General features: G+C 38.2%; 2 protein-coding genes across 6 annotated transcripts; both read left to right on the top strand.

Annotated features, from left to right (window-relative positions):
* On the top strand, nucleotides 1-8,825 carry LOC131793873 (cationic amino acid transporter 4-like). 4 transcript variants are annotated; one of them, XM_059111375.2, is made up of 4 exons: nucleotides 1-306; nucleotides 4,673-5,812; nucleotides 6,307-6,883; nucleotides 7,472-8,825. In XM_059111375.2, the coding sequence occupies exons 2-4, from the start codon at nucleotides 4,673-4,675 to the stop codon at nucleotides 7,747-7,749; spliced, it is 1,995 nt and encodes a 664-aa protein (XP_058967358.2). In that variant the 5' UTR covers nucleotides 1-306; the 3' UTR covers nucleotides 7,750-8,825. The 4 variants fall into 4 exon arrangements, with proteins under 4 accessions (XP_058967358.2, XP_058967360.2, XP_058967357.2 ...); XM_059111377.2 differs by lacking the exon at nucleotides 1-306 and adding an exon at nucleotides 1,540-1,679 and having other exon boundaries at nucleotides 4,673-5,737; XM_059111374.2 differs by lacking the exon at nucleotides 1-306 and adding an exon at nucleotides 1,540-1,679.
* An 8,223-nt stretch (nucleotides 8,826-17,048) lies between these two features.
* On the top strand, nucleotides 17,049-25,144 carry LOC131793926 (interferon-induced very large GTPase 1-like). Of its 2 annotated transcripts, none has more exons than XM_066172741.1 (3): nucleotides 17,049-17,139; nucleotides 21,077-22,923; nucleotides 23,473-25,144. In XM_066172741.1, the coding sequence occupies exons 2-3, from the start codon at nucleotides 21,241-21,243 to the stop codon at nucleotides 23,851-23,853; spliced, it is 2,064 nt and encodes a 687-aa protein (XP_066028838.1). In that variant the 5' UTR covers nucleotides 17,049-17,139; nucleotides 21,077-21,240; the 3' UTR covers nucleotides 23,854-25,144. The 2 variants fall into 2 exon arrangements, with proteins under 2 accessions (XP_066028838.1, XP_058967410.2); XM_059111427.2 differs by having other exon boundaries at nucleotides 17,057-17,139; nucleotides 21,041-22,923.
* The last annotated feature ends 114 nt before the right edge of the window (nucleotides 25,145-25,258 follow it).

The following is a 25,258-nucleotide window of genomic DNA, read 5'->3' as shown; positions in this document are numbered from 1 at the left end:
TTTCATTTGTGTTTAGCCAGCTTCAGTTGGGTTTGAGAAAAGTCTTCCGATAAATTTTCTTGATATCATTAAGCTAGACATTTAGTTTTCTGTGAATAGAAAGTGCTCTAACGAGATAAGTATTCATGCTGAGTTAATTCTCGTTCATGAATTGAGGATAATTATTTCGCGCGCCCAAAAAAATTGAATTCTCTTTATGGAAATAAGTGACAACTGACTGACCTCTCGTCTTCTGCACGGGATCTTGAAGTTAACCTGCAAAAAAATGGGAAATTTCGGCTAGTTGGGAACAATCTTTACAATGAGGTAAGTTTTAATACTTCACTATCTATGCTCTGCTTAGGACTCGACAAACTTAAGCGTTACCATCAATAAAATTTCAACGATATTGTCACGTTCCGCTCAAAATTTTAATAACTAACCGCAAAGAACATCGCTCTCACTTTGAGCTCTTGGAATTGATTTTATGAATTCATAAAAGGACGTTGTTAGTCTGATTAAGGTAGAATTAGAAAGCATCCGAATCATTCCGTCTCCTTTAGGAAGAAATGGTTTTGAATTGAAACAAGCTTATAAAAGGCCGGCATATAAAATTTAAGAACGGAGAAACCTCAGGAGCAGCTAATCAATCATTATTCATATCTCCGCTGTCTCTATCAAAATTAAAGTGAATAATTTAAACTAAGTTGTGTTGTACATTCAATGCCAAGGTCTATTTTCTAATTTTTCATCGACTGATTGAAAGGAATAATGAAGATGTCGTGACATGAAGCCGCCAAAAATTTATCCTGATGCCTAAAAAGAACACACTCGAAAATTTTCAAACGTTGCTAGGTTTTAAACTTAATACACATTGATCAAATGGCATAGTCGCCAGCCATTAAATTAATAACTTCTTTTAAAACAACTTTGTGCTCTGCAACACTGAGCCTAGATCATTTATGTAGATCAAACTATGCAAAGCGAAAAACTATGCGAACCATGAAAGGAAATGTAGATGCAATTTATCGCGAGAATAGAACTGAAATCATTGCTAGTAGCCTCCTTTATTTCTCCCTTTTTCGTAGCAACTTGTCTTAATATTTGATTTTTGGATAAGAATTATTGTTCTGGAAATGGCTAAGTTTGGCAATTTACTTGGTAATAACTGGTACTTTTTAGTGGCGTGCAGCAACTTCCAAGGGGGGGGGGGGGGGTTGGAAAACTGCTCACCAGAGATAAGATAAATCTGCAAAAATGATAACAATAATCAGTGCTCTAGAAAAGAAATGATAATTTTGGTTAAATTTGTGAGTAAAGAAGATGGTCCCTTTTCCAGAATCTTGATTTAACTAAGATGACTGGCCTTACTAGCCAATTGCAAATATTGCCATGGAAATTCTCCCACAAGAAAATCTGAAATTGCTCGAAACGTGTTTCCCAACAATATAAATAAGACGGTGTTCTTCACTCGAACAATAGGACAAACAGACAAATGAAAGGCTTTCAGCTTCAGTTGATTCGTGACAATTGTAATTCACCTTGTAGTTACACCCCCTAAGTGAATCGGCGCCAATTGTTCATATCATGTAAACCAAGTTATATATGTTTGAGCTCATAAAATGGGTTTTCTTGGAAAAAGTCTAAAATATGAGTCTGAAGGTTGATCGTGTGATCATACTTTAACCCAAAAATTCGAGGTGAGTGAATGCAACATCATATATCAGGGAACAGATGTCGTTAGGAAAGTTGTGCCCGTGTTTCGCTCTATTGATTGGTAAGCGATGACACATAGCATTTCTGTTATAGTACACACCATGTATTTGATTGAACAACATGTGCATTACATATATGGGGATGAAACTCAACAGAATGTTCTGTTAAGTCGATAAATATCCCAGTTATACGGTCACAACTTAGCACACACTTTTAAAACAATTAAATGCATTTCAAACCATTAATATTCAGTGTTAACATAGTCACGCGGTCATGCCAATCGATTCCCATGATGAACGCATTCTTTAAGATGACACTGCACGTTTCGAGACAAAGGGGGGAACTTTATGTAGATTTAGTATGTGAGGCCTGGTGAGTCTGAAAGCTCAAGGCTTTCCTTGGCCACGTTCAGAAGTATTTTACATCCCCGTTCCAGCCTTGGCTGAAAACATTGGGCTACCTCCTGAAGCTCGTTCAAAAGTCAAAGCCGAAGCTTTGACGTAGGCAGTTTTAATCTTGAGAGCACTTCGTTATGGGAACCAGTGGACTCAATAGTCTCAGGGGTAACTCTTACCAGTGATGAAGATACGTCTCCGTGAAAATTAGTCGAAACCAAACCTCTCAGATGTAAATACTGAACCCCAGAGCAAAATCCCACCCCTCACAATGACAAATATCTACCTGTAGATCGCCTCAGAAAGCAAACATACTAGTTCATTCAGTCCTAACTCACCCCAGTAGCTCAAAAATGTGGGTTTAGGCGAATTGAAGGAGATCCGGTTTAGATTTCAGGTAAAGGCTATGGATAACAACAAAAGACATACAATAGATGAGATTTCAAGTTCTCGTTTGGTGTTCCTAAGCTTTTTTAAATTACTACCCGATCATGTACTCTTTCGAAATTTTCACCGACATGAGGCGAACATTGGCGAGCTGGGTTCCCTCATTAAATATTACTATTATCATTACATTCTAACATGATAACCGGGTACAATACCGCACCTCACTTTACAACAATTCAGTCTCCCTGTTTTATCGCGAACGAAGGAAAGCTTAAAGTCAATTTTAAGGTTTGTGAGGATGTTAATTCTGTTAACTAAATACATCACGAAATGGAAAGCAACCATGCATGATTGATGACCAGCTCGCAAGATTGGATTTGCCTTCTGTATGTACTATTGTTGCATCGAATTTTCTTAAATTCTGTAATTTTAGAATACTTGATAATGCGTAGTTGTATGTCATCGATAAAATCGGGGTGAGCACTTATATATTTTGGTTCACTTGGCTAGAGTGCAGACTTTATGCAAAACACGAGCTCGATTTCGCCTTCAAATATTCAAATGATCCTTGTCACTTAAAGTGTTTCCGATCATTTAAGAATGGCTCGACGCTTACAGTGGACACACCAAAATGAGCCTAGAAAATTCGGTACATTACAGCTGCTTGAGGCTATTTAATAATATGAAATGTGCTGCGGCCATCGTTATTGTTAGAAGTAAAATTCTAACACTCGTTGTCCTGTTGTCTCTTTCTTTATTCTCTCTTACAACAAGTTAATAGAACGAGAATTAGCTCAAAAATCTCTCAAGGAAAGTCTGGGTCACCGCTAATTAAGGTGACGCTTACTGAGCTGTCAATCTGTAACCTTCGTCATGCTTTTACACTTAACTAGCGAATCACGCTAAACTACGCAGAGCTGAGTTCGCATACTAAGTAGATACCTTCGTGATGTTTACGCTTTACAAAATGACTTTCTACCTTAAATTTCTTAGTCTTACGGTTAAGTTCGGGCCAAACAAAAACATTATATTAAAAATTTTTTTATAAAAATATTAAATTATAATAAACTTACTAACAGAAATAAAATCCTACTTGAAAAGATATCTTTAGAGAAAATAGTCCTCGAAGACTGTTACATAACAGCAGAATAAACAGAAAATTCGGAGGAGAGAGGGCGTACCCAAGGTACTGCCTTTAAAAGAGCTACGTGTTATTCGTATAAATTACCCGATTATAAATTCAGTGCGAAAGATGAAAAGTACTACGTTTCCACCTTAAGTCACCTCTATGAAAAACTCCTGAGGGGTGTCGAACGTGCTAAATTAAAATTTAAGAACTATTTTCCTGATCGGGAATTTGACATGGATTTAGCCTAAAAACGAGAATATTAAAGAGGTAAAGGTATAAAGGAGGGTTACTTCCAGGAAATTCCTGTACGGGATCAATTTTTATAAGGTAGAGTCATTTTCTTAGTAATTAATCATCTTTTAGCAACATAGTGGAAATATACCGATATCTAGCCGCAAATCGCAGTTTACGCAAAAAAATCTGTCTCCATGTCAAATTCACGATCATAATAAGGAAAAAGTAACCAAACTCTACCTGTAAGATAAGACCGCCAGAAGGAATAAGAAATGATCAAATGGCTTATTATAATGTTTACTGAATGGCTTAAGCAAATATATTATTTTCATTCATTTTCCAACACCACGTTTTTAGATTATATACATTTCTATTTTTATCGTTTAACATTATCAATTAATACAGCTGAATAAGTAAACCAAAACATCCTGTTTTCGTCTGGTTCAGATTCTGCTTTTTCTTTTCCAGCAACAGATCGTACGTACGCTACACAGGGCTTCTCTTCTTTTTTCATATATTCTATTATTATGCAAAAAGTGACTCAGCAATTGCTATTGTGATTACCATTAAAGTCCTGAGACAATTCTGAGTGCTACCTCAGCGTCATTAAAACAGCAACAGCAAAATTAATATAACCTTTATATCCGTTGAATTGACATCACTCTTACATTATATCATGCACAATTGTGGTCGTAAAAAGATAAAAATAACCTTCTAGGTAGGTGTCAGAGAATTGTTACAATACAATACCTGTAGACTCTGTGATTTAAGGACTTAATCTTCTTCAAAAATTTGCAACAGGATTTCTAACTGACTTTATTTTCTTCCATAGATGATCTGTAAAAAGTTGCTCGACAACCTTATTCGCAAGAAGCCGCGTGAAGCATGGCTCCCAGAAATTCCCCTGAGAAGATGCTTGACAGCCATAGACCTCATCTCCTTAGGTGTTGGAACAACAGTCGGCACTGGCCTATATGTGATCATTGGTGAGCTTGCTCGGTCTGTCGCTGGTCCTTCAGTCATTCTCTCTCTCCTCCTGGCCTCCAGCGCTGCGTTTTTGTGCGCCCTTTCATTCGCTGAATATGGTAGCCGTTTTCCTGATGCTGGATCTTCATATCAGTACACTTATGCCACCCTCGGTGAAATATCTGCGTTCATTGTTGGCTGGAATGTTGCTCTGGAGTTTTTAATCGCGGGAGCCAGTCTTGCACGAACTTGCAGCAGATTCATAGATTATGCTTCTAACGGACAGGTGTTCCTCTTCTTATCAAATCATTTTTCAAATTACTGGAGCATTCCCGGGGAAGAGCCCTTTCCAGATCTGCTGGCAGCTGCCCTAGTAGTCGCAGTAATGGTTATTTTGTGTTTGGGAGCTCGCACCTCCACAAATTTTCACAATTTAATGACAGTCATAAACTTAGGATTTATCCTCTTTATAATTGTTTTTGGATTCTTCTTCGTAAACTTAAAACACTGGAAAGACAATTTCATCCCTTACGGCGTCTCAGGTGTACTGGAAGGTGCAGCGGGGGCTTTCTTCGCCTTCTCCGGATTCGACATTGTCGCAGAGGCCGCTGAAGAAGCGGTAGACCCTGAGAAAAATCTCCCCAAGTCATTCTTTATCACCATCCTACTCAGTACGTTGGCCTATATAAGTGTAGCTTCAGTACTCACTCTCATGGTACCTTATTATGACTTAGATGAGTACGCACCATTGGCAGAGGCCTTCGGGCGTAAGACCTTTCCTGGTGCTATGTACATTGTAGTGTGCGGAGGTATCTCTGCTACTGTCAGTGCATTACTCTGTGCAGTTTATTCCACTTCAAGAATTTTTTACTCCATGTCTGTTGACGGGCTGTTGTTCAGATGGTTTTCCAAAGTGCATAGCAAAACCCAGGTACCCTACAGAGCTACACTAATTTCTGGTATCATCACTGCCTTGATAGCACTCCTGTTTGACGTAAATCAAATGGTGAGATAAAACCCTGTTTTCTAATTTCTTGTCTTAAAAAGTAAAAAAAAAAGTGGCGCAGCAGGGTGAAATTAACTTTAAATCAAAGGTCAATTTACGTTGATGAAGGACCGCTGGTAAAGTACAGGCACGGCCCATAATGCAGCGAAAACATGGCAGTTACGAAAGATCTATAAATGAGATTGCATGTGGCGGAACAAGAGAACTGTTCGTTTTTCTTTACATTTCCTACCGGGTCTCTGAAAAAAAAAATGGCGATGTCCGTAAGACTGAAGCCCTGGAGGCAATTTAAAGACCTTTTTTTTCGGAAATCAAATCTTAATATTGGAGACAGAGGCAATTTTGAGTCACCAAAGACTGCCTATACCTCCGGACCCTCTTTGATTGGTATAAATAAATCCGCTCTCTGCTTAAAATGTTCCCTCTTCAAAGTTCATTTTTCAATTTGACTGTATTGATGTTGATAATCAGCATATGTCAATTTGCATTATCAGGTGCAACTCCTTTCTATTGGAACCTTGGTGGCTTACACAAAAGTTAGCATCTCTGTTCTTGTCAGTCGCTTTCAGTCTGGAGTACAAAGTGTTCCTGAAAATGATGAAGGAAATACAAACATAACTCAGTGGCTTCATAAAATGTTCTCCAAGGCTAAAGGGAAAGAAAGTGATCCATCAAGCATTGCATATCAGCGAGTACCAGATGAGGAAGATACGTCCGGTCTTCCAGCAGCTCCCGGGGCTGAAGTCACTGAAGCAACAACATTTCGTGCAGAACTAGCTGTATTTTTCCTTGTGATTTTTTTGGCAGCATTGGCTTTGATTTTAAGCAATTTTTATCAAGACGTGTTCATAAAAGGTGAATGGTGGGCTATATTTCTCGTCACTCTGTTTTCAGGAGCAATTGTCTTTCAACTTTTTGTTATCCAGCTTCAACCAAGGAACTGTGCGACGTTTCCGTTTATGGTTCCTGGTGTTCCTTATATTTCAGCATTAACCATTTTCATCAATGCTCTGTTGATGGCAAATCTTCAATGGATGACCTATGTTCGCTTTGGCGTTTGGATGATATTAGGTGCGTGTCCACGCAGTCTCTCAAGAGAGTCAGTCGGTCAGAAGATTTACATCAGTCAGTCAGTTAGTCAGTTAGTCAGTCAGTATTTCACTCAGTCAGTCGTTCACTCAGTCCTTGAGTCGGTCAGTCAGTCCTTCCCTCAGTCAGACAGTGAATCAATCAGTCAGAGAGTATATCAGTCGATCAGTCCTCCAATCAGTCCGTCAGTCAGTGGGATGGTCGGTTTCTCAGTCAGTCAGTCAAATGAATAAAGGGAGTGAGTTTCTAAAGAAACTGTAGTGCTGTGTCGGTGGGAGAGTATAACAGGGCAATTTAGTTTTATCAAATGAGTTTTTACCGTAATTTGGCCACTGCAAAAAAGTTTCAGAGCTGACATTTCGAGCGTTAGCCCTTCGTCAGAGCGAATAGAGGATTTTTGGGTTGTGTGTGTGTTGGTATATGCAGAAATGGAGCTGCGTTATTGGTAGGAACATGGTTCAACGATTGCTTAGTGATAGCAAACGTACCTTAAACTCTTCACAATTTTCCCTGTGGAGGTTTCCTTAGCCTAATCTTACCTCCATAAACTTCTTATTGTTTTTCATACAGGTTTTGTCATCTACTTATTTTATGGATATCGGCATAGCACAGAAGCACTGCAACCAGTCGTCAAGGAGATAGATGATTTAACATTAGAGATTCCAGATGTCGGACGAGAGATAACAAGGCCTCAACCAGTCGTCAAGGAGATAGATGATAAAAAATTAGAGATTCCAGAGGTCGGACCAAAGGTAACAAAGCCTCAACCAGTCGTCAAGGAGATAGATGATGAAACGTTAGAGATTCCAGAAGTCGGACGAAAGATCACAAAGCCTCAACGACCGTGATGACCATGACTTCAGTAGAAAGTTAGCAATCTCAGATGCAACTCGTTTTCTCCTCATTGTTACTTCTGGCCTTCCATAAGCTTTCTGAAATATAGATTACGATTTTCTTTACGGTACTCTATGTGGCGTTGTCTACATAATCGTAACTTCTTTAGTTATTTTAAAAAAAAAACTCTGTGCTAGCGTATCGAGCGGTATACGTTGCTCGCATCAATCAGATCGCTTCATTATGGTATTTATCTGGCACCAATCAAATCACGAATCTGTTCCAAGACTCTTGGAACAGATTATGTCCGCGAAAAAGTATCCCCACAGGCTTTCGCGAAAAGTATCACCACTTCAAAATTGTATTTACCGTTTAATGAAGATTAACCAACGTCGCAAAGCTTCAGTTGAAGTCAGGAACAGCTTAATTTGGCTTAATATAGTTTTCAGCCGTAATTCGCATCGCGTTTTGGAATAAAGTATCGTCAACTCCAAAACTAACATGCCCATTGCTTTTCGAAACGAGTGTTATTTAGCATTTTTTTAGTTCATTTTGATCTCCAATAAGTCTATCTCTATCGGGACAGAGCGGGAAAAAAATCTTGAAAGTTTTGAAACCGCGCAGCAAAACTCAACAGAACTTTCAACCGATGTGAAATTACACACGTCATGTGGATACAGGGCCGTGCAGTACATAAGGATTTTTACCATTGTAGCTCCTTAGAAAAAATAGGTAGGCCTTGCGCGAGCGCTATGTTATAAAAACAATTGTTATATATCTAGACTTTCACTCAACAAAACGAGCTCTGTGATTGGTTGATTGTTGATCACGTGCCCCTGATCAGATTGAAATGTATCCCGACCAGGATACAATTGCGCAGTTGTTGCTCGCGCGCCAAATACAAAATGATTGTCTAAGGGAAAGTCTAGATATGTAACAAAGCACATAAGGTATGGTCCCTCGGGAAACTATTTAGTTTTGTTTCCCTCGGGACCCTACATTAAGTGTATATTGTAACAGAGTGGTTTCAACGATAACTCAATTTTCAACAGAAAGTGAAAGCACCGGAGCAATTATACGAAAACAATTATTACCCTCAGGCTCTGAATATTGTTGAATAATCACTTCGCCTCGACGAATAATTGTTGATTATTGGTTTGATATATACCACACAAATAGTTCAACTACTTAAGTCATTTCAATGTTGAACAGTGAATAATGATGATTCTTAGACCAGGAACAAAATCGTTGACATAAATTCGCATTCCTTAAATGAGGCTCTCCTAAAAGGCCACAAAAATAGTTACCAAAGTAAGCCTACAAGATTTTACGGTTGTGAGTCACCTTTCTTAGAAACATCCCAAACGCAGTTAACCTTAAAACTCTTCACCATGAGTGAATGATTCATTTTGAAGCATGTTTTGTTTCATGAGAAAAATTTCGCACATAAATTTTCAGTGTTTGGTGTGTTAAAGAAAGATGAAACAAATTTTCAAAAAAATTGATAGGGCCGAGGGGAAAAACGATAGCATATTGCAAGAAAGAAGCGCTTGCCTCACCAGAGTCCGACTGAACCACCATTAAGAAACTCCTTAATTCATAACAAGCCGATTTAGTAAAAACCACTCCTGTTACTTATTTTTCTTATCATTGTAATGGTCTATACCACCGCCAAAAATTCTCACCCAAATTACCAAAACTGGCCACATTTCAGCCCTCACAGAACACAATTGAAGGGTAAATTTTGATTCAAACAACGACTCACCGAAGTCCAACGTGCAATCATTAAAACTCCTCGGCCTTCACAGATTTCATCAACTAACCCAGCGTAAAATATTTAGAGAGCATGTCGAGTGTTCCCTATGCTTTCTTTGCATTTAAAAGTTTGGAAAATCCGTTTTATATGACTACAAAACCAAACTTTTGAATGAAATTCGAGCGCAGCTTCGCCAAAGTTCATTATTCCGTGAAAGTAACTTTTGCGCATGTACTGTTTTGGTGTTTCACGCGCCGGTAGCTTACGTATGAATTGAAAAGTCAAATAATTTCCTTTTTAACTAGTTGATCTAAAAGAAATCGGTATTTACATTTATAAAGCGGTGCTTAATTCTTTATTTTTTTTTAACTTCGCTCTTCAAATGTTCATTACTGAATTTAGTCCTAGTTAGTGTTTTCAGAAATTCATGGTAAACTGGTTAAATCAAAAGGCCATAACTACTGCAACACTTTACTTTTGTGTTTATAGGTTCCTCGTATGATAAATGATAACTAGCAACAATACTTAGAAAGAATACTTAAGAATGGATGGACCATGACAAGGAAATAGATCTCTTTACGGTTGTGAAATTAACCGCCGTTGGCGTTGTTGTTGCAAGGGATCATATTCTTTGAAATTCTGAAGATCCTCTGAAGTTCTAAAGCTAACGATCTGACACGGTTTGGCATGGGTCAGCATGCCTTGTTCTTCAGTGAAAAGCTTTTTAATTGAAAAGATGATGAGTCCTATAGACGATAATCCGCCAAAAGAAAAAAAAGATAGTAAGGCAACCATCACATTTGAACAGGTTGAACTAAATGCTAAAACTAGCTACCTTTAATGAGGGGAGTGGATCCCGCTATAAAGCTAAAGTGGAAGTGACTTTGAATAGAACGCACTCCAGATCTCTGTTCAATGCCGTTTTGTTAAAATTCTGAAAAGTTTATTTTGCCTTTGTGATGGTGAGTTTTAGCTTTACTGTCGTCATTATTTTAATGTTTTAAACTGTGTAGATTAATTTGTGATTACAGCCTTCTGCCTCACATTCGTAACAATGATATTTAAATTTGACTTATTGGCGATAACGATTCTGGTCTCTTTTCTAATGAGTGGTAACTGTGCAAACACTTCGCACCTACTAGATGGGGCATCGGCTGTAATTTTATTGCTCCACAGAAAAAGCAGAACAAAAAACAAAAGGATGAGGGAGGACTCCAATCACTCGCTTCAAGTGTTTTTGCACTCATACACCGTTTGGGGTATGAGAAGCTGAAACCACACCCGCTTTTTCACTTTTAGATTTTACTTTGTTTTATTTTGCCTTCATTATTATTATTATTATTTATGGTCTCGACGATTTTTTCTGCCATATCTAAAAGGAATTTCTTTGGGAATTCTAGAGATTTTTTCCACTTAAAAGCCTTAGGAAATATAGAAAGTTGAAAACAGTTTAAATGGATTAATTGAGGGAACATTCTTTTTCACTCTACTAGAGCTTTAAGTCATAATTTGGGAAGGAGATCCTAGCCTTGGATTACCGAATATGATACCTCTTTTCTTGAGATTTTTTTTTTCCCAACATGAAAAAAATGAACACGCTAATCTTTCGTAGAAGAGCGTTTTTCCTGGTTTAAGCATGCTACACATGACGAGCTTTGCGTCGGAAAAAAAATTTATGCAAAGTAGCTGGCTGCACATTGAATGTGCAGCCAGCTAATTTGCATAAGTAATTCAAGCCAATGTTCGACGCCTCTTGGTGGCATGAGGTGTTCGCTAAACATTCCAGGACATCCGATAATCACTTAAAAAAATGTAATTATGCTCCCCTCGAATGGAATGGAAAAACGCAACTTCCGATGATTACATTCCTACTCATTTTCAAGATACAACTCTACTTTGTTCACTCATTTTCCAGAAACAAGAGTCCAGAGAAATGTCTCGTACAAACTTAACGGGTCTAATTCGAAAAAACTTAAAGGGCTGTACGCTAAGCTTATTTTCTCTGTAGAGACAATACATGTCTTAAAGAAGACAACAGTAAATCGTTAACACAAGGTCCACGAATATTCCTAACCAAATGTTACAGAAACATATAACAGGAACAATTTAAAACACGTAAAACGAAGAAACTCAAAACTAGCCTAAAAAGCGGCACCGGTAAAGCTGATTTCACCTCCATGATCGAAGACCTAGGCCTACGTAAGGTTAACTCCGACAAACCCTTCTTTATACAGGTCATGGTTTTTAACTTTTAAAGTCCAGAAACTGTGTTGATTAGATAGTCCAGAGAATACACATCGCTTTCAACAGATGGTCTCCCCGTTCGGTCTACAAGCTTCGGCGCAATGCCATTATTCTTATAATGACCCTTTTTTGTGCGAAGGTTTCAGTTTGGAACGGCATCTTTAGCTTTTCCGAAGACATCTTGTCAAAATCGACTATGACAGGGGAGAAGTTGGTCTAAAACATCGTTATTGTATTTTAGGTCATCGGGAACAAATTCACACGTATGAATATCGTCTTACGCGACTGCCGAATTAGGAGGGATAAGAAAAGGTTAAAAATAACCCTCAGGTATACACAACCCAAGAGGGTATAGCACAGATTAAGAATAACCCTTAGGTATACACTACCCAAGAGGGTATGCAAGAGATTAAAAATAACCCTCAGGTATACACTACCCAAGAGGGTATAGGACAGATTAAGAGTAACCCTCAGGTATACACTACCCAAGAGGATATAAAAGAGATTAAAAATAAACCTCAGGTATACACTACCTAAGAGGGTATGCAAGAGATTAAAAATAACCCTCAGGTATACACTACCCAAGAGGGTATAGAAGAGATTAAAAATAAACCTCAGGTATACACTACCCAAGAGGGTATGCAAGAGATTAAAATAACCCTCAGGTATACACTACCCAAGAGGGTATAGAAGATATTAAAAATTAACCCTCAGGTATACACTACCCAAGAGGGTATAGAAGAGATTAAAAATAAACCTCAGGTATACACTACCCAAGAGGGTATGCAAGAGATTAAAATAACCCTCAGGTATACACTACCCAAGAGGGTATAGAAGATATTAAAAATTAATCCTCAGGTATATACTACCCAAGAGGGTATAGAAGAGATTAAAAATAAACCTCAGGTATACACTACCCAAGAGGATGTGCAAGAGATTAAAATAACCCTCAGGCATACACTTCCCAAGAGGGTATAGAAAATATTAAAAATTAATCCTCAGGTATACACCACCCAAGAGGGTATAGGACAGATTAAGAGTAACCCTCAGGTATACACTACCCAAGAGGGTATGCAAGAGATTAAAAATAAACCTCAGGTATACACTACCCAAGAGGGTATGCAAGAGATTAAAAATAACCCTCAGGTATACACTACCCAAGAGGGTATAGAAGAGATTAAAAATAACCCTCAGGTATACACTACCCAAGAGGGTATAGGACAGATTAAGAATAACCCTCAGGTATACACTACCCAAGAGGGTATGCAAGAGATTAAAAATAACCCTCAGGTATACACTACCCAAGAGGGTATAGGACAGATTAAGAGTAACCCTCAGGTGTACACTACCCAAGAGGGTATAAAAGAGATTAAAAATAAACCTCAGGTATACACTATCCAAGAGGGAAGCAAGAGATTAAAATAACCCTCAGGTATACACTACCCAAGAGGGTATAGAAGATATTAAAAATTAATCCTCAGGTATACACTATCCAAGAGGGTATAGAAGAGATTAAAAATAAACCTCAGGTATACACAACCCAAGAGGGTATAGGACAGATTAAGAATAACCCTTAGGTATACACTACCCAAGAGGGTATGCAAGAGATTAAAAATAACCCTCAGGCATACACTACCCAAGAGCGTTTAGGACAGATTAAGAGTAACCCTCAGGTATACACTACCCAAGAGGGTGTAAAAGAGATTAAAAATAAACCTCAGGTATACACTACCCAAGAGGGTATGTAAGAGATTAAAAATAACCCTCAGGTATACACTACCCAAGAGGGTATAGAAGAGATTAAAAATAACCCTCAGGTATACACTACCCAAGAGGGTATAGGACAGATTAAGAATAACCCTCAGGTATACACTACTCAAGAGGGTATGCAAGAGATCAAAAATAACCCTCAGGTATACACTACCCAAGAGGATATAGGACAGATTAAGAGTAACCCTCAGGTGAACGCTACCCAAGAGGGTATAGAAGAGATTAAAAATAAACCTCAGGTATACACTACCCAAGAGGGTATGCAAGAGATTAAAATAACCCTCAGGTATACACTACCCAAGAGGGTATAGAAGATATTAAAAACTAATCCTCATGTATATACTACCCAAGAGGGTATAGAAGAGATTAAAAATAAACCTCAGGTATACACTACCCAAGAGGGTGTGCAAGAGATTAAAATAACCCTCAGGCATACACTTCCCAAGAGGGTATAGAAAATATTAAAAATTAATCCTCAGGTATACACTACCCAAGAGGGTATAGGACAGATTAAGAGTAACCCTCAGGTATACACTACCCAAGAGGGTATAGACGAGATTAAAAATAAACCTCAGGTATACACTACCCAAGAGGGTATGCAAGAGATTAAAAATAACCCTCAGGTATACACTACCCAAGAGGGTATAGAAGAGATTAAAAATAACCCTCAGGTATACACTACCCAAGAGGGTATAGGACAGATTAAGAATAACCCTCAGGTATACATTACCCAAGAGGGTATGCAAGAGATTAAAAATAACCCTCAGGTATACACTACCCAAGAGGGTATAGGACAGGTTAAGAGTAACCCTCAGGTGTACACTACCCAAGAGGGTATAAAAGAGATTAAAAATAAACCTCAGGTATACACTACCCAAGAGGGTATGCAGGAGATTAAAATAACCCTCAGGTATACACTACCCAAGAGGGTATAGAAGATATTAAAAATTAATTCTCAGGTATACACTACCCAAGAGGGTATAGAAGAGATTAATAATAAACCTCAGGTATACACTACCCAAGAGGGTATGCAGAAGATTAAAATAACCCTCAGGCATACACTTCCCAAGAGGGTATAGAAAATATAAAAAATTAATCCTCAGGTATACACTACCCGAGAGGGTATAGAAGCGATTAAAAATAACCCTCAGGTATACACTACCCAAGAGGGTATAGAAGAGATTAAAAATAACCCTCAGGTATACACAACCCAAGAGGGTATAGGACAGATTAAGAATAACCCTCAGGTATACACTACCCAAGAGAGTATGCAGGAGATTAAAAATAACCCTCAGGTATACACTACCCAAGAGGGTATAGGACAGATTAAGAGTAACCCTCAGGTGTACACTACCCAAGAGGGTATAAAAGAGATTAAAAATAAACCTCAGGTATACACTACCCAAGAGGGTATGCAGGAGATTAAAATAACCCTCAGGTATACACTAACCAAGAGGGTATAGAAGATATTAAAAATTAATCCTCAGGTATACACTACCCAAGAGGGTATAGAAGAGATTAAAAATAAACCTCAGGTATACACTACCCAAGAGGGTATGCAGGAGATTAAAATAACCCTCAGGCATACACTTCCCAAGAGGGTATAGAAAATATTAAAAATTAATCCTCAGGTATACACTACCCGAGAGGGTATAGAAGCGATTAAAAATAACCCTCAGGTATACACTACCCAAGAGGGTATAGAAGAGATTAAAAATAACCCTCAGGTATACACAACCCAAGAGGGTATAGGACAGATTAAGAATAACCCTCAGGTATACACTACCCAAGAGAGTATGCAGGAGATTAAAAATAACCCTCAGGTATACACTACCCAAGAGGGTGTAGGACAGATTAGGAGTAACCCTCAGGTATACCCTACCAAAGAGGGAATAGAAAAGATTAAAAATAAACCTCAGGTATACACTACCCAAGAGGGTATGCAAGAGATTAAAAATAACCCTCAGGTATACACTACCCAAGAGGGTATGCAAGAGATTAAAAATAACCCTCAGGTATACACTATCCAAGAGGGTATGCAAGAGATTAAAATAACCCTCAGGTTTACACTACCCAAGAGGGTATATAAGAGATTAAAAATAAACCTCAGGTATACACTACCCAAGAGGGTATAGAAGAGATTAAAAATAACCCTCAGGTATACACTATCCAAGACGGTCTAGAAGAGATTAAAAATAACCCTCAGATATATGCTACCCAAAAGGGTATAGAAGAGATTAAAAATAAACCTCAGGTATACACTACCCAAGAGGGTATAGAAGAGATTTAAAAATAACCCTCAGGAATACACTATCCAAGACGGTATGCAAGAGATTAAAATAACCTTCAGGTATACACTACCCAAGAGGGTATAGAAGATATTAAAATAACCCTCAGCTATACACTACCCAAGAGGGTATGCAAGAAATTATAGGTAATCCTCGGGTATACACTACCCAAGAGGGCACGAAAAATATAATTCACCCTTATTTATATCAGGAGACCGCTCTTTGTCTGGACTCTTTCTTTTGACTGAAAGTTGAGGCATCCACCATTAACTTATATAATTATTAACCCTATACTTGTTCCTGAATGTCTTTGTCAAGCTCGGCTATTCTTGACTGACATCATTGCAATTTCCCATGATATTTCGACTGGAGGCGTTTCCCGCCTAAAGTGTACGGTCGAGGGCGATTTGATTTACCGCATCAACAACAAGATTATGTTTTGAGACCTCGCGAATCCATCTGCTGGATTTCTCCCTGTCTAATTAGTCTGGCACAGAGACTAATTGAAGATATAATATGCATGTTGTTTGGTTACCTGGCGTTGAAAGAACACCCTTTGTTGGCGCGCTTGAGATCTGCTGGCGGGAGTGAACGTATTGTAGTCATCGCGGAATCGACGAAAGAATTCGTTTTTGCAAAAGCTTTCGGCCTGATTTCACATTAACTTTTCGTTAGCATGTACCAGTACTTTTTGGGGTCGAGATTGGATCCCGTAACTATAAAAAGCTCAGCCGATCGATCGAAGAATTCGGCCTCCGTGATAAGATCGCGTCAAGTGATTTCAATGCCAGATTTCTTGTGTTTTCGTAATTGAAATTCGAGCATAGATGCAGTAATAATTATCAGGTGAACCTTTAACTTATAATCAACAGGTTTAAGTAACCGCATAGACATCTACCAACCGCAAACGTTGATGTAATTCTCTACACTGATGACAGAAATATAGCGCCTCCGTAGAATGCATGCTGCGAATTTTTTCCGGGGCCAAAGCTCCTCATGGTATGTAGAAAACAGCCTAATAAGTAAAAATAATTTAGTGCCCGGTAGTCAAATTTTACCACCAGTTTTTCCAGTCGCTAAGAAAAACCTGTGGAGTGGTGGTATTCGTAATAGGAACTATAAGTTGACAAAAAGACAATGATCAGCAGAAAAAGCCCTGTATCATCACTTCCCATCTGCTACAAATAACTTTCGTAGCCTCACTTTCGTATCCAAAGGTCGATACCAGTCTCACGCTTCTAAACCTATCCACACGGAAACATCCAGAAACTTAAGTACGTATTGAGTGTTCCAAGTTTTGGTATCGCCCGGTTTGTTCTCTCAGTTTTCTTTCTACCCTTCAGCAGGTAAGAGCTTTTCTAAAGCGTCATTGAACGATTAATACGTATGATTTTACTGTGAGGCATGTTTAGTCTAACTAGAGTTTTGAGCTTTAACCTCAATCGAAACATGTTTCCTGTGGAAAACATATGCTGCGGAAGAACTCCTAATTGTATAATTTGAGAATGAAAATGGAAGACTCTTAGATCCGGCAGCTCCTAAATATCTAAGAATATATGGTTCTAGTGATTCTGCTTTTGTTTTTTCACAATGATCATTTTTTGACAACGAGAAATCTATGTTATGTTGATCTTTCAACGTTGCTCTGCAAGTATTTTAACAAGCCAGCAAAGTCACGAACTAGAAATAATACTATAATCGATTTCAGACAACTCGAACCAGCTGCCAATTCGAAGCAATTTTCGGTAAGATTTTCGTTTAAACCCATACTTCATTGCATTTACGTAACTGGCATTAAGAGGGAGAGGCATCTACAGAACTGTTCATACTAGAAAATTTGAAGTTTAAGGTAGTTCTAATTTACTGATGCAGAAAAAACCCACACTTCATTGCATTTACGTAACTGACATTAAGAAGGAGAGACTTCTACAGAACTGTTAGTGCTAGAAAATTTGAAATTCAAGCACGATCACAGTGCAGTTGCAGGTTGTTTCTGAATTTCTGTATCAGCAGAATCTAACTAGGAGTTCCTTGCAGTTCTAATTTATTGATGCAGAATTTAAAAATTTTCCTCTCGAGAGATTCTAAGAAAGAACCGAAATAAGAAACATACAATATGTTGCAAGAATCAGTTAATTGTCAATCATATGGAGTTAAGTTAATGTAATTTTGTTTGCAGAAATTTGAAAAGCTGTTTTAATTTTCCTTAAATGTTAATTTTAAAAAAATGCAATACATTTTCTTATTGTACCATTCATGGCAAATCGAAATTCAATTCAGATCATCAACTCGCACACATGATTTAAGAGTTAAGTTGAGTTTTTCAACCATTTAGAGGAAAATTTTAATTTGAGACAGTTAATTGCTTTTTTAGGTTCAAATTGCCTTATAACCGGCTACAAATTCAATTTTGAAAAGGAATATTAGTGTTGCCTAATGAAATTAACAAGATTTAATCATTGTCATCTATATTTCAAGCAGGTAATATATCCCCTTCCTCAGTTCCTCAGTTCAACATCGGTATTTTGATAAAATTATAAAATATCAGTGTCTCACAGCATTTACATAATGTTCAAAGCTCTTTCAGAATCTTGAATTGAAAAAATTAAAATTGGCTGACCTCCCCAAGAGGGGTGCTTTTTCAGGAAAAAACTATGTTAATTATTTAATAAGAAAGAATTTCATAGATTAGGCGATGGAAAATAGTAGGGAAAATCTGAACAGCACATTCATCTTAGGACTTAATTTGATTAGAATTCAAGTGAAAGTTTATCTCTAGTGAACCAGCCTAAAGACATTACCGTTTTCTGTAAATATATATTAAACAATCATATTTTTTCCCAAATATATGTTATGACTATTAGGTGAGGAGCCACTAATATTGTTATAAAGACACTGCACTTGTTGCTAATTGCTTCTTAGCACAATGATGTATTTTTTAATGATGACGTATTCCAATTTGGACACCCATTAGTTGAAAAAGTGGCAAAGGACATCACTTAGTCAAATTCTTAAGACAATTTACCACAAGGTTGCTCCAAGGAGCCCTTGATTCTCTTTATGGCCATTTAATTGTTTGATTGTGTGCATTTTCTTACATAAGTTTATTTTGGACATACCTGCATGTATCAGAATGTTCTGGTATGTTCCATAATAAGGGATTTATCAGCATCCAATCAATAGGAACTGTGAGTAAAAAGGAACTGTACTTTTCAAAACTTTGAAACAATTTATAATAATTACATAAATTATTCATGTACACTCTGTATAAATAAAAGTACTTAAGTAGTCTTTTTTTTAATTCTCAATTAACTTACATCAGAAAGCTTTAAATTCTAATAGCTTAAACCATTCTAGTGTTAATCAATTTTTCTCCTGGTTTTTTAACCAAAACAAATACAAAGAGGCACTAAGCATGTGTGCAAGTGGATGTGCAAGGTTGTCAGGCCCAATTAACCTGGAACAGCTCATTGTCTTTGAGGCTATAATCAATATTTCTTTTACGGAGTAACAGTATATATTTATATTACAAAGTAGTTAAGTTTACATTGCCAATGAAGAGGATTGGTAGGCATTATGTTCATAATTTGTTATGTTGGTTTTGCCATCAATTTGATTATTGATTTGACTTGATGTTGGTCCAGTGCTGTTTTTTCGGTGGAAAGGAAAGTGGAATGGAAAAAAATGGAAAATGAGTTGTCATTAGAAAATGGAATAGACACAGATACAAACATGGTCAGAAATTCATTGGCTGGGGCATGATTTTGATTCACTGGCAGGCCAGCTTGGCTAATTAAAATGCAGGGGGGCTAATTAACATAAAGTGTAGCACCCAGATGAAGCCCAGGGACTGGCCTCTTAAAGGGTGGGTTGCATTGTGGGTTGCTAACAGCTTTTTTTAAAAGCTCAACTATGGGAAGGGTAGGCTTTGAACTCCTTAGTGAGTTTAGGGTTTCTTGGGAAATGCCACATGTTCTTGTTTCATCTTCTTGGCATGGTCCTCTGCATGATTGGCAGTGAAGGTTCTGCCCTGCTACAGCTCTTTAGGGTTTTGCTTGATGGCAGGCATGGCCTGTCTTCAAGCTAACCTGGCTGATGAAGATGCTGGTGAGGGAGGGAAGGGGAAGTTAGCATCAAGGCCAGTACTGTTATGCAGCCCAAGGACCATTAATCCTTCAGGTTATAGATCACTAACAGTTAGTGTGTCCAAAGCTAAGTGTTGGGAGGGTAGTTTTTGGACTTTTTAGCTCATATGAGCAAATGATGTTGGATTTCCAAAAAAATGAATTATTTTTCTATGTTACTTCAAGGGTTTAATAATCAATCGATGTCACTGCATGTGACTTTCTAAAAGCATAAATAAATAGGTAGAGGGATGTATGTCTGTGAGGGGAGGTTGGAGACCATTATAAGAATTGGTTTTTCGTATTGTTAACTCAGTTGGTCAGGGAAATTCTACATTTTTCAAGGAAAAGTCAGGGAATTTCAAAAACTTTGGGCTGTGACAGCCTTTCCAGCCTATTTTTGTCTTGGGCTGTCACGCACGATTCACAGCCAGGCTCATCATGGGTCTTCTTGCAGCTCAGCCGGTGTGTTAGGTCACCACGGCAGTAGGGGATGTTGAGTTTCCGAAGCAGGGTGCTTTGCGGAGACTTTGCGTTGGCTGTGCTCCATAATATTTGGCGAATCCACACAGATATAAACGGAAATTTAAATGTATAAATGAGTGAACTAAGATATAGTAAGGAAACCATCTTGTAACTGGAACAGTGCAAGCTGTTTAATTACGATGTTCAACCTTCAGTCTTCTTCAGGTGAAACTTACGATAAAACTTTTCAACTGAAATCCTAAAAATCCTTGTATCAAGTTTTCAGAGACGCACGAATTCATACTTAGTCTAGAAATGTAAATAAGGTTATTTAAAATTAATTAATTAAAATAAAGGATTACGTAACTTAATGGTAGAGATCAGGAAAGTGCAAACAGCAAAAGATAAGTCTCTAGCCCATGGAACTTAATTTAAAAAATCATATTTGTGATTTTATCTTGTCAGCCTCTCTCCTTGTGGCAGTTTTAACCCTTAACAGTTGCAAGCGCATTACTATGATTGTTTGTGTGTGTGTGTGTGTGCGTGCGTGTGTGTGTGTGTGTGTGTGTGTGTGTGTGTGTGTGTGTGAGAGTAAAGCGCCTCTCTAAGAACTATAATCAGCATAAACATTCTCACGTTAAAATTTTTGTACTTACAGACGCCTTACTAAGAATGTCTCCGGAAAAAATTCTAGGAAAAATCCGTGATTTACCGCGAGACAATCCTGCAGAGTGTGAAGGTTTGATTCGAAAGCTGTATAAACGCATCACGTCCTTGCAAGATTACGATGAGAAAGAGAATCTGCTTGATGAGCTGGAAGGTGTCGCCTGCTGGGGATTGCAAGAGGACCTGAAGAAAATGTTGAAAGAAAATGGGTTGCACCTAGAAGCATTACACCTGGTCTTGAGATACCTGACAAATACAGGAGAGCTTGCGGAATATTTGTACAGACATTCTGAAGAGGATTTAGAGAAGGAAGGCTTGGCGAGTGTAAACAAGCGGCTTCGACCACATCTTGAAGTGCATGGAGGCCTCATCGCTGAAGGAGTTGATGTCACAAAGGAATGGGTGAAAAGGCTTTGTGGGAAAGCTCCGTCACTTAAGGTACTTTCTCGGCTAGAATCAAGCGAACTTCAGTCTTACTGCCAAGGAGCTGATGACGGAGAAATGGACCAAGTTCGTCAGCTGGTTGAAACTGCTAAGTTTAACGAAAAAAAAAAGCCCCCCGACGTTCCACAAGATGATGGACTCGTGCAAAACACCAAAGCAACGAAAGCAGTAGATGAAGCAAATCTAAAGAAGGCAAAAGAACTGATGAATGAAGCTAAAACAATAGCTACAGACAAATCGGAAACAGCAAAGAAGACCGTCAACGACAAAATAAAATTAATTATGGAAACAATTGAGCTACCTTTAGAATGGTTCAAGCAAGATCAAATGCAACCAGATCAAATGTTTCAACAGTTAGATCAGATAATTGACCAATGCAGCGAAGTTGTGGAAGCAGATGAAATTTACAAGAACGCGGTAGAGGTGATCACCAAAGCCAGTGCTGGGAAGGCTCTATTCGGAATTTATCATTCTGAATATGAAGTACCAAAACCAGCGGGCAGACCACTTCTCCTGCCACCAACAGATGTGTCATTAACCAATCCAAGCATATCTAAGGATATGAAGTTTATGAAGTTCTCTTCCCGAGGAGCAGCTGCAGATTATATCCGAACTGTTGAGTCCTTAAATACAAATATTGGTCTCGCTATAGCTGGTCTTGAGGGTTTACTCTTTGCTGAGGTACAAGGAGCTCGTGGTTCTGAGCAGCAGAAACAATTTCATGATGCTTTCAAAAAACAGTTAACCAGTGTGTCTGTCCTTCATTACATCCGGACGCCAACAAGATCCTTTTTGCTGGAACGTTACCAAATAAAACTTTGTGAATCAGCAAGGGAAATGGCAAGATCCATTGTTCAAGATACTAAAATAGACAAGGTCCAACAACAAAACATGGCTCGCGAATTCTTTAAACGTTTTGGGAGTCATTTTCCGGCCGGTGTTCAGACTCTTGGTGGCGTGTTTTTCAGCATCGCCGATGCCGAAAGCAAAGGAGCAAAAAAGAAATTCGAGCTAATGGAGGCAGCTACGGGTTATCTTAAAGTGCAAATGTCTGTTGGATTTCTTGGGGTCTTCAATATTGGAGGAAGTATTGCTGGTGAGCACACCTCGTCTAAAGGTAGTAATGTGGGAAAGTACAATGAAAGACGTGACGAAGTCTTTACCTACTCTGTCAGATCCATTGGGCCTACAGCAACAAACACCAGTACTTTTCAGAAACTTCTGTCTTACAACTCAACCTGGGCTTTGATCGACCGAGGGCCTGTTGAAGGGTACATACCAGTATGGGAACTGTTAAAAGATCTTGGCAGTGTGTACAAAACAGCAGCTGACGTCCTGGAAGAAATTTGGCAGTGTGACGAAAATAAAAGGAAAGTAAGAAAAATCGCAAAAGATGAGTTGTTGCTTATGAAGGAAGACTTCATCGCGGGGGTAAGAATAGCTAAACTTTAGTATTAGAGGTAAAGATAGAACAGGTCTTTAATCATCGAGTGTTCCCTACTCTTTCTAAGTCAAAAATTCTATTTTTTTGTTTTGTTTGTAAGTTGTGGTGCTACTAGATATTATTTACCCGAGATTTAATCTAGTGACCGAAGGCGGTAGGACGTTTGGAATTACTGCTTGCCAACTCTAGAACTGCTCAAGCCTGGTACTCAAGAATTGCGGATTAACAGAATATTTTAAGACTAATCATAGAAACATCCACCACGGTAAATATTCACCAAGATTCGTCCGTTATGTGAAAAACTATTACCTCAGACTTGAAAATGCTTCCCTCGGTCTGCTTACATTTAAAGTGCTCTCAAAGGAATTCGCGTCAGCCGTTACTATGACATTCATGAATCAATTAGCTAGTCGATGAATGAATTTACAATCAAACATTTATCCAGTATTTTAACATTTTAAGCAATATTTGTCACGATGTAGCCTTTTTGGAACTTAAGTTATGTACTTGTTTTACGCTCTCTTTTCTATTTCCAGACGAGACAGCTTCCTCGTACAACACTCAACTTATTTCAGGAAACTCCAGTGTGTACTCGAACGTTTGTGGACGAAGCAGATGCCATTAATGAAGCGATAGAATTCATCATAGATGACCCGCACAACAATATCTGTGTGGTTATTTGCGACCCATTAGCCATCTTGCCGTTTCGATTTCCATTCATTTTGCGATGCCATAAAGTTCCTGGCGATGAGCCGCTGGACGCCGTCGTCTCCGGCACTTCTGATACTGTAAATATTCTCCCTTTTCCATGGTCGTTTTCCCTTCCTTTATTTCTGCGTTATGACAGATCGGAAAGAGAGAGCGTTTTCCAAATCTTCAGTGAAACGTTCTTCAAACGGAGAAATCACGTTCTTTAAGCGTTATTGTATCAAAATTTATACGTACGAGCTTTTAAGATTACTATCAGGGTTATGTTAAACTACAAAATCTGGTACAACCAGCTTGGATCTTGCCCTAAATTACATGGCCAGTCAAAACGTACAAAACAGGCTCAGGAGTTTAAGACAACTCACTTAAGATTTTTATCACTGACTTAACCTAACGTGACGCTCTGATGTATAAATTGTTGTGAGAAAGTAATAACTTGTACAGTTTTTTTTTCTGCATCAGAGGCCTTGAAAATGCTTGTTAGATTCTTCCTTTAGTTGATTAACTTCCAAAGGTGTAGAATTGGTCCATAATTCTGAGGCACAAAATGTATCCGGACTAACCCACGGAAATACATCAGAAGGAAAAAAAAGTATTAGTTACCAGAGTAACTCTTTATACCCTTACTTCAGTATGTATAATCTAGATTCTCTTGTCTGTTCGTTTCCTCTGATACCGACATGGAGCCAAGAATTAGTTTAACAATCAAAACTTCTTCGGTTCGTGATTTCTTTTAACTATCATGATCTTTTTGAATGCTTGAGTAGTATTACTGTAAGATGAGATAAGAGGCTGGTCACTCGTAGGGTTTAACGGGTCAACTTACTTCTCCTCTTTTTCCTTTCATCCCAACTTTTGACCAAGTTGATGGTATTACACTTAACTCATATACCGTTTAATTATAACATGATTTTAAGGATTAAGGAAGATTTCCTAAGGTAAACCAGACAAGGAATAGTTTGATTACTTTTTTCATGGGTAAATTTTCCCTCGAAAGACTCGAACTTTAGAGATATTGCATAGATATTTCAACCAAGGGAAGTTTTTTTTAGAGTTGCGGTAATTAAGAGGCTCTCTCTCTTATTTCCACCCGGTCGATTTTGCGTCAAAAATAATTTTGCCTGAAACTCTGTTAACAGAAAGACTTTACCTAGGAAAGAACTAAATTAGATTTGGTTTGATTCGAAATAATTTTCTGACTGCATTACGGGCCATAATTATTTCCCAGTCCGTAGGGACCGTCGCAACGTCTCGAAAATTGAAAAATAGGCATATTTTGTAACGTTGTAAAATATTTGATTCGCGTAGTTAAGCCACAGAATTTATATCAGATTGCTTAAAAACCTTTCTAGTTTGCCAAGAAAGTTAGAATTTGCCCTCTCAACATATTTGAAAAGGCGAATTTTAGCATATTCTGACCACTAGAAAAATCGCCATCAGCCGATGGCCGTAAATAACCTTGATTTAGACGCCAAGTTTTGGGATTTGGGACCTGGTTGACGATTCTATCCTACACAGCCGTTAAGTTTAGACCTTTATAGGCAAAAATATGCATAACCCCCTATACGTTTTCGATTTTTCAAAAGTTATGACCGTTTGAATCAGCACATGTAC

Source organism: Pocillopora verrucosa, chromosome 9, assembly GCF_036669915.1.
Source record: "Pocillopora verrucosa isolate sample1 chromosome 9, ASM3666991v2, whole genome shotgun sequence".
Taxonomy (NCBI): Eukaryota; Metazoa; Cnidaria; class Anthozoa; order Scleractinia; family Pocilloporidae; genus Pocillopora; species Pocillopora verrucosa.
Note: the sequence above shows the minus strand (reverse complement) of the source record. Positions and strands in the feature narration are given on the sequence as shown.